The sequence below is a fragment of the Gymnogyps californianus genome, chromosome 3 (genome assembly GCF_018139145.2).
Source record: "Gymnogyps californianus isolate 813 chromosome 3, ASM1813914v2, whole genome shotgun sequence".
NCBI lineage: Eukaryota > Metazoa > Chordata > Aves > Accipitriformes > Cathartidae > Gymnogyps > Gymnogyps californianus.
This window is the reverse complement of record NC_059473.1, coordinates 63,883,558-63,900,965: the sequence shown is the minus strand read 5'-3', so window position 1 is coordinate 63,900,965 and position 17,408 is coordinate 63,883,558. Positions and strand designations below refer to the sequence as shown.

Here is a 17,408-nt window from a genome sequence, read left to right as displayed (position 1 = left end):
AAGCATTTTCCAAGCAATAGAACAGTGAAGCTCAGCTTCCACTTTATGCAGCTTTATTCCTGTGCCTAGCATCAAAATGAAAAAGGTTCCACTCCAAATAGTTACATTATCTAGATATGCTATTTTTATTTTTTCTAAACAGAAAAACATTCTTTTAAGAAACAGCGTTTTTTATCAAAATAATATTTTCTGATGAAGAAATATTACATGATAAAATGTGGGCTAGCTCAGGAAATACTTACCTTGAATAAGCAAATAATACTAAGGTTACCTGTGCTTATTTTGGACGAAGTTCTCTTGCCTTATTGTTCAATAGTTCACTGAGTTATGGAGGTATTTGTATGTTCCATAGAGAAACTAAACCAAATTTAAAACCAATAAGAAAGAAGGTTTCCAGCTATTTGCCATAGATACTGCTTTTGAATACAAAAAAGAATTTATGGCAATAGATGATGTACAAACAAAAGTCAAATCATTAATCTCAAACGTTTGTTTCTGCAGTCGCGTGTGTAGATAAAGCTCTCAATCAGAGCAAAGCTTCAGGTGGTGAGCAAAGTTTTCTCCTGCAAGATATTACAGGCACTGTGCTGCCGAGCCAACGCTCAGCACTTCCTTCTCCTCCTTCCCCCTTTCATTCCTCTCTCCCAGCCATGGAGACTCCTGCGGCAGCCCCATCAGGAGGAGTAAGTGGCCAACAGTGCTGGGCTTGCTGGTACAAAGCCATGAAGTACTCCAGCCTCAGGAGAAGGCAGTGAGTAGAGGGGAGGCTGAATTACCAGTGAGTCAAAGAGAAGGGGAGGAAGAAGAAGGGTCGCACCTGAGTTAGGAATATGTACATATATATATGTAAAGTGCAGAGGGGAGTTGGAAAAGAGGAGGTGAAGAACATGCAGAGACTGATGAGGAAGGATCATCCTGTGGTTAATGCACAAGATTGAGACTCACTTACTTTATTGTGTCTCACTTACATCTAAAGTTGACTCTGTACTGATGTACCTTAAAGGGTTGTGCAAGCACCATACGATCTTTAGACAGAAGTGTTAGATACGGGGAGACAGGCTGAATCAGCAGAGACTGAATCTCCTCTTGTGTGAGGCGAATGGCAGCCATGCAATTCTAGCACAAAATGAGAAGGGAGCAAATCCTAAAGGTCTTGCACTTTTCCTACTCAGCTCCTCCACAGGGAAAACTGCCATTTTGTAAAAACTATTGACAGACTTCAGGTTTTGGCTGATGTTAAGCGTTTCAGAAGTAGGTGATGTGTTGCTATAATGGCAATTGCTGTAATTACTTACAGTTTTGAACATGTATCTTTTGTAGTTTCATTGGAAAGGGAGGGTGTAGAAATCTTGTGGGCAAAGCTGTGGAAAGAGAGGGAAATTTTCTTCAGTGTCCTGTTAAGAGGTGAAAGCAAATTTTAGTTTGATGGCATGAGTAAAACCCTCTGCATTAATTTTCTTTGAATGTTGTCTAACTTAACTGTTGCTAGTATGAAAAGCAGAGATAATTAGTGTTGGCATTGTGGCAATGTAGGAACCATGACCAGGACTGCAGGTAGAAGATGCTGTTGAACCACTGAGGCCCTGCATTAGAGAACTCACTGTCTACACAGAACAAACAAAACACGGAAGTGGAAAACTGAGGCATGGAAAGGAAATTATTTGTTCCATAAGAAACCAGGAAATGAGCTCAGGGCTTATGATTGCCATCCTACATTTTAATTCCAAGAGTGCCCTCTCTTTCTCTCTAAAAATAAAAAATGTTAATCTCAAATTATTGAACATTTCCCAAAACCAAGCTCCATTTGTTCTGTTCCACTTCGGAATTATCAGCATTTTTCTATTAATATTTGTCATTATATCGGTTGTTATTTTACATAAATTAAGTATGTATAATATATCAAATTTTAATCACTGACTATGTTAGATACACATGGATCGTAGTATCAACCAGTTTCTGCTTGTCTACATAATAGTTCCTTAGCAGAAAATGAGAATGATACCTTGTGGCTCAGGTAACTCATAAATGCAACCCATAAAATGCATATACTTGCAAGCAATGGTTCTTGAGGAAATTGTAGAATAAAAAATCAAAAGTTAATTAAAAAGATCACTTAATAGATACTATAGGTAGATGAGAAATGAGAATGCAGAACAGTAAAGCAAACTTGGTTGAATAAATGCTCAACAATTACCTCAACTTTCTGCAGAAAAAGAATCTATTCTTCAACTGCAAAACCCTCACTGGCGGATTCAAGGAGTCCGGTTGTGCTCTCACAGTGGAAGCGTTTAAAGCATTGATAATGCTCAAATCAGAAATCCATGTAGTAGAATAAGATGTAGATGTTTGAGAGAATTCAGTTTGAAGTTGCAATACACAGCTGAATGCAAAGGACTCTCTGAAACAGCAGCTATACTTAGAATGTTATTACAGTTAATAAAATATAATTTGTAGTTTGGATAACTTAGGGTCTGGGTTTAACTATAAGTGAAGAAAATCATATCTTTTGGGCACTGGCAATAGAAGTAGCTTCACCTGATGCACTATGCATAGAGATCTGAACTCTATATCTCTTTTTGGCATTGGTCTTGGACAAAACACAGATTCTTTGTGCTTTTTCTTTTACACAAAATGAAAGTCATTATATTAAAGTACTTAACCTATTTTGGAAATTTGTGTATATGGAATTGGAAGTGTACAAGTCTTAGAAGTTTGTTATTAAGTACATGTTTATTTTAATAGTTGGGAGTCTAGCAGAAGACTAGAATCCAAAAAGTACAATTTAAATAACTAATAATGTGTTTTTATTTATGCTGTAATTTATTTGGGAGAGGGTTGGCAGTAGCATGACAGTAAGATATTATCTTCAAAGTTGCCATGGTAATGCAACCTACTACCTGTTGCTAAGAACATGCTGTAGCTGTTGTTATTACTTTTATTACAGCTCTTAACATTTCAGGATGTATCCTTTAGTTTTTAAGGTGATATTTTAGATTCAATTTCATACAAAAGAAAACCAGTAAGTTTTGCCACTTCCCAGCAGGGCTCTAGAGCAAAAGCAATGATAGCAATGCAAGAACCTGATTCTGCTAACATAGCTCCCATCCTCTAATGCAGAGTAATTTACAAGCTATTTAACCATTTAGGAAGACAGGAATTATCAAGACAGTTCAGTGCCCTACCTATATTAATATCCACTTTCCCTGGAAAGTCAGTGATCAGTATTTGGAGACAGAAAAGACTAAAGCCCCAACAATAATGCAATATAAAAACTTCAAAATACAGACAGGTGGTTCTTAGCACTAGCACGAGAAATGGTAATATCCAGTTTACTAAGAGGATCCTGTCCACTGCAAGTCTGGTTTCCTGATCCAGCAGGGTGCCCTGGGACCTCTTTTACTACCCTGAACCCGGCTGGGCAGCAGCGGTACGATAAGCCACAGGTCAGCCAAAGTGCTGCCATTCAGGACCACAGCAGCAGCGAGACTCTCAAGATGCCATCAGTCATATGGTCCTGCTTGTGAGTACTATAAACTGCAGGCAAGAACGGGAATTATAAATGGATCACTCAAAAAAAAGCAGAATCACGTCTCCTCCTAGCTGCCTGTTCTCCCAGGCTTTCATTTTCATCTTCTACTAGTGAGTTCAGCCCCCTAGATAGTAGGTGGCTAGCTCGTTACAATACAGTTCAAGCAAAATATTTACCAAAGTCAATGGTTGTCTAAACTGTTCCTTTCAGGTATGGAGGTGGTGATAGATGACTTCTGCACTTACAATGCTGTATTTATACAAGTCTCTGTGCTTTCTCGTTGTATTCTTTTTTCCAAGACCTGTCTCCTGCTTTTAGTTCAGTAACTCCTTATTCTTTTCTGCTAGATACCAACATTTGTCTATCTTTTTTTCTGCATATGAAAGCCATTGGCTGAATTTTGCAAAATTCATGCCGGCAAACTCCTAGATCTGAATTTCTCATGTCTCCAAAATGAAAAGTTTGTATGTGAATAAGCATTCTGTGTAATTTGTCCATGTTCTTATGCTCCCTTTCTGTCTTTGTGTCCTGTGGTTTAGCACTTTATGTAAACTTTTATATAAACTTTTGTATTTTTGTCTAGAAAATGCTGATAGTTAAGTAAGTATCACACAGTAGTATCAAAGAGCTAGTTATTTCTTTTTATGGAGAACAGTACTGCGATTACTATTGCATAACAAGTGCCGATTTTTGTTTAACTGAGCTGTGGGATACTACTACACTGTGTGAGCGTACATAGTATGTGTTTTGAGGGTGTGCCCACACTGGTGTGAACTGAAGGTGTATGCATCTATTATATTTATTACAAACTAAATAGTCACAGGGATAATCCCAGTGAAAAGCATACTTACAGATAAGAGGTTTGGTGTGGTCTCAGCTGTCTGAATACGATCCTCACGGCTAAGGTCTTGAATTCTTTCCCCGGTATGCTGTGCTCATAATCGTGGCACCTAATTTAGGAGCAGCAGTGTCTTAGACTCCATCTGCAGTCAAAGTCAAAAACATGCAACTCTGAAAGGCAATTCGGTCTCTTTAAGCGTTAGTCACTGGGCAGAGGCACCTACTCCTCTCCACTGACTTACGCATACGAGTACGTGAAATACATCTGACCTTAAGGCAGTAATTCATAGCCCATTATCAAACTCAGAAACAATTGAAAGCATTTCCAGTGCAATATAATGTATTGACATTTTGGAAAGCTACCTTTAGCACATGCAGGATTGTCGATCCTAATCAACTCTGACCATTTTTTCAGTCAGAGGTAGCTACTTGGTTTTGCAGGCTCTACATTTGCTCATGCAAGAACAAACAGGTACATGAAGAGGGCAGTGTGGGTACTGCTTCAGTATCTGAATTTCTGATGACTGCTGTTAGCTGGTTCTCTATGGCAGTTTTCTCATCCTGTTGGATTTCAGTGGTCTGCAAACACTTTTTCCAAAGTCTACATGTTGTAATAGCATGGCCTCAAGGTACTTCAGTTCAAAATCTTTTCACCAGAGTTACTGATGTGATCTGATATGGTTTAACGGAGGATTTCAAGAGTGTCTGTAAAATATTCATTTAACTTACTCTGGATGTTCATTTGTCAGAATGGACCAGCTGTTAAAGGCATGCCTGTGGGTCCTAGGGTCTTCCTCTGGCTGTATATCCAGATAGGCTATGCATCAGTGCAAAAGCGAACTTACCAGGAGACTTTTAGCATTGAGGACAGTTTTATGAACAGATTGTCAGCTTCTGTTTCTTGCATTTTACTGATTGGCACAAGCAGTGGTGATAATATTGTTTAAGAGATTAAGATAGAGCAGTTGTATGGATTTTGGTCAGTAAAGGAGGGCTGAAATGACAGTTGGCAGGTACAGTCAGGCAGTGCCACTAGTTTATGTTGAGCATAAGAACCACCATTCACTCCAAAATAGAGTTTTGTAAGAAAACAGAGGATGAGTGAAATGTTTCATCTGCAACTGTTGCTGGTCTGGAGATGGAATTTTGAATAGCTGAAATTCAAGTAATTGACTGGTAAAGAAAAAAAGTAAAAATAATTCATTCACGGGGTAGGACCACTGCAGGGGAAATTAAGTGATTTTCTGTGTAAAAAACATCTACAAAACCAAATTATGGTTTCTACACCATCATTTTATCCCCTTTTTGTAAAAAGGGAGTACCAACAGTTACCTTCCTTTGCAGAGCATTCTGAAATGAAACTGCAGAATGTATTGCATGAAATCACTACTAATGAGCTCATTAGGACTATTGCCAGAAATAGTAGAACCGTGCATCATATGGCACAGAAAACCTCATGTTTTGGAATATTTACATGCTTAAAAATTCAGTGCTTAGAAATGGATGAAGTGAGGTGGCTGCCCCAGTTTCTCCTGCTAGAAAGGAGAGTCATCCTGTCTCTGTACCCTCTTAACATCAGTTTTGCTGTGTCTGTTCAGAGGAAATGTTCCTGTTCACTGAAGATCTTATGCATATGAGGAAATCTGCATAAAATGCTTTCTGCAGACCAGAATTCACGGTAACCTTTGTAACACTGATACAACAGAAGGAAAATAATCCAAACAAGTACAAATCACCATGAACAAGCATTAGACATCTTCAAATCAAAAATAATTCCAGTAATTCTGCTACTTGTTTTTAACCTAACTTTTCATCTGAGTTTGCTACTTTTACACAGCAACACTTCCCTCTTTTAGAAAGCTTTCCACCAAAACCAGAATGATGCTTAAAACATCAACAACTCATCTTCCTTCATCTCAGAAATTCCAAGCCTTTTCATAACTGAAATAGTGAAGGAGCCAGGGGCTCCATGGAGTCCACGAGAGGCCTTACTACTGCCACTCGATTTTCCATGGAAAGTAATCAGCCACTGCAGTGTGTGTCCTAAAACAGTCAGCTTACGAAATATTTGGATGAAAATTGTAGAAAAGCTTGACTAGAATAAATACTTGTAACCTCTTGTGAATTTGCTGTGGTATTCCTGACTTACCACATGGAGCTGTGTACTAAATAAAATCAATAATTTGGTGTCTGGTCCTAACTTCTGCTGCATGAAGCTGCTCTGTTGTTTTGTCACAGCTATGGCCCTGTTTTCTCTCCTAATTTGTTGTGCTTGCTCAGTGAAATTGAATCCCACGTCATTTCAGGCAAGTCTTGGGGAAGTTGTTTTCCTCGGTGCAGATGGCTCTTTCCTCCAGATGTGACAGGCAGCTAAGAGCTGCCTCATTTTTTTCTTAACCCTTGTGCCCATCTTGAGATCATGCTGATGCTGTGGCCACGGTAGTATCGTGGTTCTTGCCCCATATCCGATTTTCCCATGACTATAAGCTGTCATGCGTGTCAGTCACAGCATGCGCTGCACAGGCTCCTGTTACCTAATGTAGGTTGCTTTGGTTTGTTTGGTTTGTTCTCTTGTCTATTTTAACAAGGACAAAGTAAAATTCAAGAGCGCAGCGGGCCCTGGGAGATGTCCCCGCTGGAAGCTCTCGTGGCAACTTGGCTCTGGCAAGGGTGCAGCCCTTCGTGTTTGCAACTGCAAATGTTCCAGCTTTGCATCTTCAGCCCAAAGCAGCCAAGGAGAACCTGTACCCTTGCCGTTTCCCTTCACCCTGCTTGTTTCACTTGGGAACACAATGAGCTGTCAAAATTTCCTGCCCTGTTTCCACAGAATCCTTCCTTTCGCTCCAAAAAGGATTATTTATCTAAAACTGCTAATTGCATAAATATTCAGAACAATTGTTTAGCTTGATTTTAAGGTGGAGAGCAAAGAGATTTAAAGGTCTGGTGAACTGATGAAAGTTGCCCTCAAAGTCCTCTGTCAAAGCGAAAAAGAGAGTCTGGTGTGTTGCCGTGAACAGCCCTTGCCTCTCAGAAATAAAAAATCGTGTGGTATGGTGTACATCTGGTACAATCCCTATTTTCAGTATCTCTGTTGGGTGTACTTAGAGGTAATTAAAAGTAATAGCGAAGAATATAAATGTTTTCCAAATAAGTGAGCCAAGAAAAAATGGAGGAAGGCAGGTGTGGTTGATTTAGCCCACCACCACTTCCTAACTAATCTTTCTCTAATAATGTAGAAAGAGACTAGGTGGCACCTGGTGAAGTATTTTGAAATAACAGATTCATGAGGTAGAGCTACTTGATAACATCTTTGACTCATCAGAAACTTGCCTTCCCTGAGGGTAAAGTTAATAATCCTCGAATATAAGGATTTTAGTGGCTTTTACTAAGTCAGCGGGCATGCAGATTTATTCTGCGTATAGATTCCTGTAGTGCTAGAGACAGCTCAAAATTTTATTGTCTGTAAAAAATGTGGAATGACACCAATAGCTGATCAGGATCATCAGTAATTTTCCATGACTTCGGGTCGTCGGCTTTGCTACTTAAGTAAAACTCATTCACATTTTCTTAGTTTGAAGAACATAGAGCTGGTAGCAAGTTTATTGATCATCATGCATAGTCCTTAACTATTTCAGGTCATCTTTCAGTGTGTATAAAGCCCATGCCATCAGCTGCTTCAATTGTTTTCATCTCCTTGAGAATGATATTCTTCTGATCACCTAAATGGTTCTTTTCCTGTTGTGGTGCTTATCAACGGTGGGCATTACTCCAGGGTGGTTTTCCTTTTATGAAATGGCTCTTTAGTGCCCTGATCATCTTCCTAGAGGTCCTTCTCTCCACTTTTTCCAGGAGGAATTCAGCTTTCTCAGAGACAGTACTTCAGGTGAACTTATACCAAGTGCTTTGACGAATGGCATCAGTATCTCCCTTGCTTTCCCTCTCTTTACTGAAATTATCTTGCCTGAATGGTGTACATATGTGTCTGAGTTGGCTAGTCTTTAGTTCTGTAGGAGATGCAGCGCTATGAGAGGAAGCTGGACTACCAGTAAAATGAAAGTGGAAGCTGCAGGTAGCTGGGCCGTAGAGCAGTTGGGGCAGAGAAGGTGACAGTAGCAGTGAACTTTATTTAAAATAGCTGTAGCTGTGTATACCTGGTATTTCCCAGCTTTGTGTTATCATCAAATCTCACTAGTGCTCTCCTAATTCTGTGTCAAGATCATCAATAAAAAATTTAAAGACCATTCCCAGTATGAATCTTATAAAGATCATGCAGTAATTGTTCCCAAGCAGAAGTTTCCTTTCAGTGCACCTTGTTATCTTCTTACTTTTAGTCTTTTCCAACTTCAGTTTTTGTACTCATCTCTTGCCTTCTATGTTTAACAAAGACCATAAGGTTGAAATGCACTACAGTATTGATTTTTTTCCTCTTGTCTAACAGTTAGCTATTTTATTTGAGGTAATTTTCAAGTTTTATCTTGTATGGTCTACTTTTGGTAGGCCCACATTGTGTTTTCTTCTGTGTTCCAGTTGTCTACCTACCTTTAGTGTTCTCTTCCTCAAAATTTGGGGTCATTACTATCAAGATCAGAGTTAGGCAATTTTTTCAATACCTAACTGTGTATGATTTTGTTATTCTTTAGTACTATGGTACCTCTCTTGATCTGATAGATACATTATTTCATGTCCAGAAAGAAAATCAGTCTTTCTGGGTTTGCAGTATCATATGTCTTGGGTTTTTTTCAGATTTTTGGAGTTTGAATTTCTCTTTTTTTTCAAAGTATCTGTTGATGTAGTCACGAGTGACATGTTTATCAGTGTGTTAATGCAGGGGATTATTTGCAGTTTCCTGTTAATTCGTTGGTGCGTGGAGAAAAACAAAAGCCTCAATCAAGGCATGCTTTGAATTTACACCCGTTCTTAATTTGCTGATGCTTGTATTAGTGACAGGCTCAAGCCTGTCTGATTTTTTGGGTTTATATAATGTGTACCATATGCTTGCCATTCTTACCCTTTCTGCACGAATCAGCCAATCATCTGATGGGTCTACCTGTGGCGGAGAGCAATGCTTTTAAGTCCGGGTGCTGCCTTATGAGCTCTGACTCACGGGTGCTGATGAATCTTGCTTCAGTGTTTTACAAACTCTCCAGCTATTTGCTCCACCCTTCTGTCCTTTAACAGGAGGATCACAGGGGAATAGGTTTATATACCTCCGTTGCCACAAGTTGCACGTGATTTTAAACTGCTGATGAAGGTAGACCCACGCTATTACCATACCTTTGAAGTGCAACAGCTGAAGAGCAGGCAGAGGTTTGCACCTCCTGCCCCTGCTATCAGGAGGGGTAAGTGGGGTCAACAACAGCTTGAGTTGTTTTGGGCAGGTTCCTTAGGGCAAGTGGTTGGCAAGCGGGAGCTGAGTACAGGGAACATGTGTTCTGTCTCTGGAAACAAAAAAGCAAAGCGAAAGTAGGGATAAGAGAAAATAGATTTATATTTATAATCAAAAGTGACTGTGTTTGAAATATTCTTAATTTGAGTGCATGCTCTTGTGTCTTTTGTACCTCTAAGGACCCCTAGAGGGCACGGAAGTTTTTCTCCACCTCGAATATTTAACTTAATAGTTCTACTTGGCTTTCTTCCCTTAAACATAATTGTAAGCACATTTTAAGTGAACGTTAGATAGAAAAAAATAACAGCATCTAACTAGGTCCTTCTTTTATGCTGCAAGATGTTTTCTTGTTTTTAAACACAAGCAGTAGAAGCTAGCACTAGCAGCCAAATTCTTAAATTATTTTTGTTTAGATTAGTCAGATGCTATATTCATATCCCAGAGGAAGCACAATTCAAACTAACTAATAATTCATAATTTTATTGCAAACTTTGAGAGGCCTACAGTGTGAGCTGTCTGAGGAAGTGCAGTGGGTATGCTTTCAACACTATGGGCTGTTTCTGTAGAGGAGGAATTGGTATTGTGAAGAACTAGAATACTCTGATCTGAACCTCTAAAATCTCCAAACTTCATCTTATTTAAGAATTTTCAATATTTTGGTCTTGTTAATTGCCTATAAAGAAACAATTACATTATAGTACAAGATATTTAAGGTTATGGAAAAGTAAAAATGCCATCTGCTTCCCACTACTTCCTGTCTGCTTGGGGAGAGGTTTTGTAACTCTTTTTCATCCTGAGTAGCATTTTTCTCCTTAAATGAGTTTTGCCTATTTCATCAATATTACGTGGTAAGTCAGGTACTAATCAATGTGAATTACACAGCGATACTAATTCTTAGTATTGTGTTGTCACTTTATGATATTTAAATATACGTCCTAAAGCTCTGGAGTAATGCTTATCTGAGAACATCAGGTTTCACTTACTTACGTAAAGCAGCTTCAGTGTTTGAGGAGAAGGCTGACATTTTCCAGAATGCTCAAAGAGCAGAAAGTAAAACAAAAACAAACAATCAAACAAAAAAAACCCAACTGAAAAAAATCTTCATATTTTGTTTGGGGATTTTCTCATCAACTCATGATTTTGAGACCAGTCCCACAGCTTTGGAGGTCAGTTGGACTGTGAGCCTCGTCTAAGGTTGAGACCTTTGTGTGTGATGCCATGACAGTCAGAATCCAGCTGGTCTTGTCTGGGCAAAAAAATGGACCTCTGCACTACTCCTGAAGCAGTGAGAGTCTGCTTACTGGGCAAGAAGCTGTCCAATAGGATAAACACGAAGGGTTTTTGTGCCTTTGTTCTGATAAGAGGATCAGCTGTACTGCTTTACCCAATTACCCAGGGATGTCATGGGAGATGATTTTTTGGACCTTAGTTTTCCCACTGGAGGAGCGTAACGTCATCACTTTGAATAGAAAATAGATCTAGATCTAAACAGCAGAGAAAGGCAGCTGCCCCTTCTAACGTCTCTGGGGATTTTGTGTTTTGCAGGAGATGCACGGGTGAGAGGTCAGACAGGGGTTCTCTCCGAGCGCCGCGGCTCCTACCCGTTCATAGACTTCCGTCTTCTTAACAGTAAGTGCAACCCTTCCTTCAGGTCTGTATTTAAAAAAAAATAAATACAAATCTGTATTGCAAGTATACTAACCAAAGTATCTCATTTCATACATATCTGTAGTTCAGCTGTCTTCACACAGTCAGCATTAATAATTCTATTATTCCCACCCAGTGTTTGACTGTGAAATGTTTTGATTGTATGAATACTGTCCATAATGCTGAGTCTGTCAAGTAAATACAGTAGTGCCATGGGGTGTGCTGGGGGGGACAGGGGATGCTTCAGAATTAAAAAGATAAACCTCTGTGTCCTTTAGCCTCTTAGCCAACAGTTGGAACAGATTTATGTGAGTCTGTTATCCGGTCATATAGAATTGGCACAGAAGGGGAGCATGTGACAGCACTGACCAGTGGTTTACAATAACATTAATTTTTCCAACAATTAGAACCCAATCCAAAGCCCCATGGAGTCTTCTCATTGACGTCAATGGATTTTGGGTCAGGCCAGCAGTGAACATCTGTTAAAAATAATCTTAACCTCATTTTGATTGAAGTTATTTTGCCACTGTTGTAAATAAAGGAGGGCAAATCTAAAAGAAAAAAAAAAAATCGAGATCCTGTTGGGTTTTTTTCACCTGATGGATTTTCTATACTGATGCAGACCCATTAGCCAGTGTGTAAAAAAAACAAAAAACAAAATAAAATTAAAAAACAGAGGACACTTAGTTTTGGGCCATGTAGCATTCAGTCTGGATGCTGTGTTAACTCCAGTGTTCAGACACAGGCAGATCTCGATGTGTCCTTGTGTATTGCACAGACGGCTCCATGTAACCTTTGAAACAAAAGTTATTCACCGTCTTCATCAAAACAGACCAAAACTCCGACAGTTTGTTTAGTGATGACACTTTTAAGCTTCTAGCGATTATGCTTTTCATTAAAAAGCAATTATCAAGCCAAGTTTTACATCTCCTTTTTGTAACTGCTTGCCCAAGCGCCTAGGGAAGGGGAAGGGAGGTAGGTGGCAGGGAGCGGGGGAAGAAGCCCAACTGCAAAGGGTGAGGTCTGGCTGGGAGTCAGGAGAAAAGAGGGGCTGATAGGAACGGGAGGACTTGGGCTGTGATCGGCTGCATTCGCCCAAGCTGGCAAAGTTACTGCCGCCTGGCAAAGTGCTTGCTTTCAGTCTTGTCGATAAAAGGTATTTCCTAGGTCCTAAGTCCATTGGAGTGCTTGCTGAGGCTGAGGTAGAAAGACGTAAGGGGTATGTCCAGCAGTTTTGCCAGGACAAAGGGAATAATGTACTGGTTGAGCAGAGCTCTGAGGATAATTTAGTCCTGGCTTGCCAATGAAAAATGTGAAGAAAAACCTGTTTTAGGCTAGCTGGAAATATTACTGTTGATGCCCTTACAAAGACTGAGAGAAAATAAAACACTTCTTTTCATTCATGAAGTAGATGTGAATATATATACACATTCGAGTGTGACTAAATTATTTCCTTTTTATTTTGGATACATACACGTTATTTAAAATTCTCGTCCTATGTTCTTTCCTCTCCCTGGTTAAAGAAACTAAAAACTTTTCAGCTCTTTTTTCTGGCGATAGCGCTTTCACTTTTATCCCCTGTAGATGAATCCTGCCATCCTTGAAATCCTGCTAGCTTCTGGGAAGTGCTGGTGCAGTCCGTGGGCTGTCTAGGGAGAGATCCATGGCAAGAGATGTACCAGTGAATACTCAGCCTTTGATCATACAAGGAGCAGGGCACTCTGCATAACCCTTCTCCTGTAACTGCTGAACTTAAAGGCAGTGCCTCTCTCTGCATGCATCTCTGGTCCCACGGAGGTGGGACACCTGGGGTTTTATGTTCCTGTGCTCTCTCTCCCGGGGACCTCTGACTTTTTCTTTCTTTCTACTGCTTTTCTGTAATCTGAAAGAAGGCACTACGGCTGATCATGATCTCTGTGTAAGGAAAAGCAGTGATACTGATTTTGGATTTCCCACTGTTTTTAGTTTTTTATGTATTCACTGCTTTCTGCCTAGGGAGTGGTGTTGGCTTAGTTTTTCAGTGCAAAATGAAGTGAGATTTCTAGGCACTTGACTACTAATTTTGTAGGTGGCAAGTGCACTGGACCTGGCTCACTCGGTGACCTACAGGTAAATGAAGATGCTCAGTGTCAGAGCACGCAGACGTGTTTTGCCAGGAAGTAAACAGACTTTTATATTATTTGTTATATTATACATCTATCTGTCAAATCATTTCTGCTGTGCATACCATATAAGCAGCAAAAACCATGGTGTTGCACATCCTATCAAAAAGAAACATATATAAATGTCACCACTGCAAACTTTTTTGAAAAGTGCCTAACTAATACTTGCAGTAAAATTTTGGCACCATGTTACATTTGTTTGGGGCAATAACTGACAGGCAGCAACTGTATACTGAAAGCTGTTACAGTAAGGGAGGGATGACGCAGAGAAAATTTTATGGTAAATATCCTCAGAAGTTATAAAGAAATGCAGCATAAACATTACTCCAGCTTCTCACTAATTCAGACAAACTGAGCTGAAACAGTGATTGTTCCCTCTACCATCTGAAATATTATTCCAAATAACAGTACCACCCTTGTTTTAAAGTAGGGGAAAACACTGAACCTCATTCTTGAACAGAGTTGACATTCATTTTGAAAATTGACATTTAAAAAAAATTCAGGGCATTGCTATTTAATGTCAGGCTAAAGGTTACTTAAATGTAACTTTTTTAACGTACTTACAGATTCAGTCAAACTAGTGGATTTTTCCCTACTGTGGCTATTAAGGGTTAACACCGAGTAGACCGTATCTTTTTTTTTTCTGGAGTCCTGCAGTAACATCGCTGTGTAACTTAAGACACCGTTAAGTCTTTTTGGATAGGAAAACTTCCTGCGCTCTGAAAATGGGATCTTCTGTAGCCCTAATCAAAGCCAACTGGATTAATGTTGGCTTCTTGCTGTTTGAGCTAACATCTGTGATGCCATCTACACATTCCTCCGGTGCCTCTCTGCAATATATAGAAAGTTAGCGAGTGTTATTTCACCTTGTCAGTGCCAGGCTGTCAGGACCGTGAGGATTTTGCAGGATTCTGTCTGGAGGAGATGCAAGGCTTTAGCATCTTCCTGTCTTTTCTCTGCCTAGTTGCAAGCTTTCCTTGAGGTGTAGTTGCACTGGTGGGCTTTGGGACTCTTAAGATGATTCTGGAATACAAAATTGAATGTAAAATATCCCTGTGTCACCAAGAACTCCTCGGTTCTGCATTGCGAGGAGCGTATGTTTGCCTCAGCCTCTTGAGTCAATCCCTGCAAGTTGTGGAGACCTGCATGACCAACCAGATACTTGTTTATGTTGACGGTATTGAGCCAGAAGCTTGAGGGGAAGCTACGTTGCAGCTCCTCTCCCTGGGGAAGCTGCGGCAGCTGATGCTTGTTAGCCAGTCCTGCTGTAATAAGACAAGGGGACCTTCCGCTCCTGATGGCTGCAGATAGACCCCAGAAAAAAATAAGCTGGACGTGGCAGACTTGAGGCTCCAGGTTCACTAGGGTGCTTCTGAACAAATATTCAGACTTTACAAACTCCTAAACTAAAACATACAAGTTTTGCACAGCCCTATAGGTTTATAGGAAAATGGGGAGAGGGTGCAAATAAGGCATTCCTTAAAATGGGAGCAGCGGAAGTAAAAAAGACTTAGCATTAGAAACTTATTTTCCAGAAGGAGTAATGGGATGGAATAGGCAAGCGTTAGGTGCCATTGAGCAGCTGAATACAACGTATAAATGGTGTAAGATTGATTCCGAACCAAACCTCACAAATTTTAGGAAGGTTTGACTCTGAACTCGGTAGCACTAGCTTGTAACTGAACATAACACAGGTTGAAATTAATGATGGCAGTTTATTGGCACTTCTGCATTTCTGTGAATTAAATGAACCTTTTTGTGTTCACAGGACAGAAAAGGAGTTAAACTGAATATTTGCAGGTTAATAATTTAGAATTTGAAACATTTCTGCAGTGAAAATTAACTTGATCCAATTTTCCTTTTAGCAAAGCATGTTTGGATTTGAGAAATAAAGGACTGTAGGGTAAGGCAGCAATAATTTAGTTCTGTGATTGACAAAGTTGCTCCGTGAGTCATTGAACCAGATCCTACCAGTGACTAATATGCATTGATTAAAATAGATTTCATTATCTCATTATGAGCTGTGCTGGTGACCGTAATGGTACATTTCTTCATTGCATTAACCAAAAGTTTGAGGGAATTCCTTGCGATAAATCTAGAATTGTAGGTAATCATGCAGCAATAACCAAGAAGACCTCACCCTGCTCCAATTATGTTACATACTTTGTTTTATTGCCAGGTGAAATTAAGGAGAGTAACAAAATAACATAGTTTACATCTGAGATGAGTAACTTTTTATTTACAAATTTGCTTGTCAAGCTTTAAGTCAGAAGACAAGGAGATTCTTAAGACTTAAACAGTGATTCTCCAGTTCGCCTCTTGTTTATGCTAAGCTTTTCTCTGGATGGAATTTTTGCTTGCAAATGAAAAAATTATTAGCCTCTAATTGACTATATTTAAATATGTCTGTCATGGAGTAATATAATTAAAATTGTTTCTGCTTGTATTTTTAACTTTTCCTGAAAAATTCTTCATTAGGGGTGCTTTGTTTTTGTCACAGTACCATGGCTTTCATTGTCTTGCACGCACTTGTTTTCAGTAAGCCATCCACAGTATTCCAGTGTCTGATAGAATTCACTTCTCTATATATTGATGTAGGAGGGATAACAAGGAAAGGGAAAGGACATAGTATGTGATCTGCAAAGTGGAGTATCTGTACCAAAACAGTGTTACCCAAAGAGATTTCTGTTTCCTTACACCTTGCACAACAGGAACATAAGAGCGGGATCTGAGAATATCTGAAAGGTCAAAACATGTCTGTAGACACTCCAAAGGTATATCTGTGTATTACCTAGGATCTTGATATTGTCATGCAGGCAGAAATTGAGTCCAAAAGAACCCTACCTGCTTTAAGCTTGGCTTAGCAAATCAAGTTAGTGTAGATGATATACTTTTAGTACCAGCTGGTGATAAACAGTGATACTAGGTACCATTCAGTCTCTGTCCTTGATTTGCTGTCTGATTTGAGTCAAGCAAAATGCTATGGTTTTCAGTTTGTTTGCAAATAAAGTGATGCTTTGCAGGCACGTGATGAATTGGGTACTACAGAAATGAAAAGTGTTGTCAGGGTTAGTAAGGGAAAATACGAACTCATGAAAAAGTCTCCATCTCAAAGAACCAAAGTCTGTGGATGTTTGAATCTGTGGTTTCTGCCTGTCTACAGAAGGGTCCATTTGCAAAATTTACATTCATTTTTGGTTTTGGATTTTGAACACTCCAGGGCTTTCAGGTAGGGCCCATCTCCAGAGAAAATAAAACTTAACCACAGCCACCAACCCAAAACTGAACCATCAAGTAACCTGAACCCAAATGAGTGAGGTTAAAAAGAGTTTGGTTAACTGTCTTGTTTTGTTGCCTTTGGCTAGAAAAAGAAGTGGGAGTGAGAGATGCCTTTTTAGATATTTCTGACCCAGGTTAAATTAGGACACTAAAAGTCTTGTGAGGAAGTTTCAAGGGCTGATTGGATTACTCGGATCCCAACCCAGCCCGTGGAGATGAGTCCAAAGTTCCAGATGGTTATTAAATTAGAAAGGGAGAGATCTTATGAGGTCTGCATCATTTCTACATAATACCTCCCTTAGTTCCTCATGGATAAGCACATCCAAAAGATACTCATCAACATCCCGAAGGCACACGGGCTTCTTAATCCGGTTAGCTTGTGTCTGGTTTGAATGGGAAGAACATTTCCAGAACTGAAGTCAGCCTATGGCCTTGCTTTCAGTTACCTATTCAAGGAAGAGGAATTGGGATTCTCTTAATAATGTTTCAGCACAAAGATCGTTCTGTTTTCTAGTAACACTTCACTGTATTCAAAAATTCTTCCTGTCATTGGAAGTCAGTCTGG

The 17,408-nt window shown here is 39.6% G+C and overlaps 1 protein-coding gene across 3 annotated transcripts in view; it reads left to right on the top strand.

Moving 5' to 3' along the window:
- PDE7B (phosphodiesterase 7B) overlaps window positions 1-17,408 on the top strand; it is a 185,088-nt gene that overhangs the window by 133,932 nt on the left and 33,748 nt on the right. For 2 of the 3 annotated variants that reach the window (XM_050893639.1, XM_050893640.1), the window contains one exon: window positions 11,301-11,384. In XM_050893639.1, coding sequence (XP_050749596.1) covers window positions 11,301-11,384 — 84 coding nt within the window. Of the gene's footprint in view, window positions 1-9,614; window positions 9,709-11,300; window positions 11,385-17,408 lie in introns of those variants that run through there. The other variant, XM_050893638.1, reaches the window with a different exon arrangement.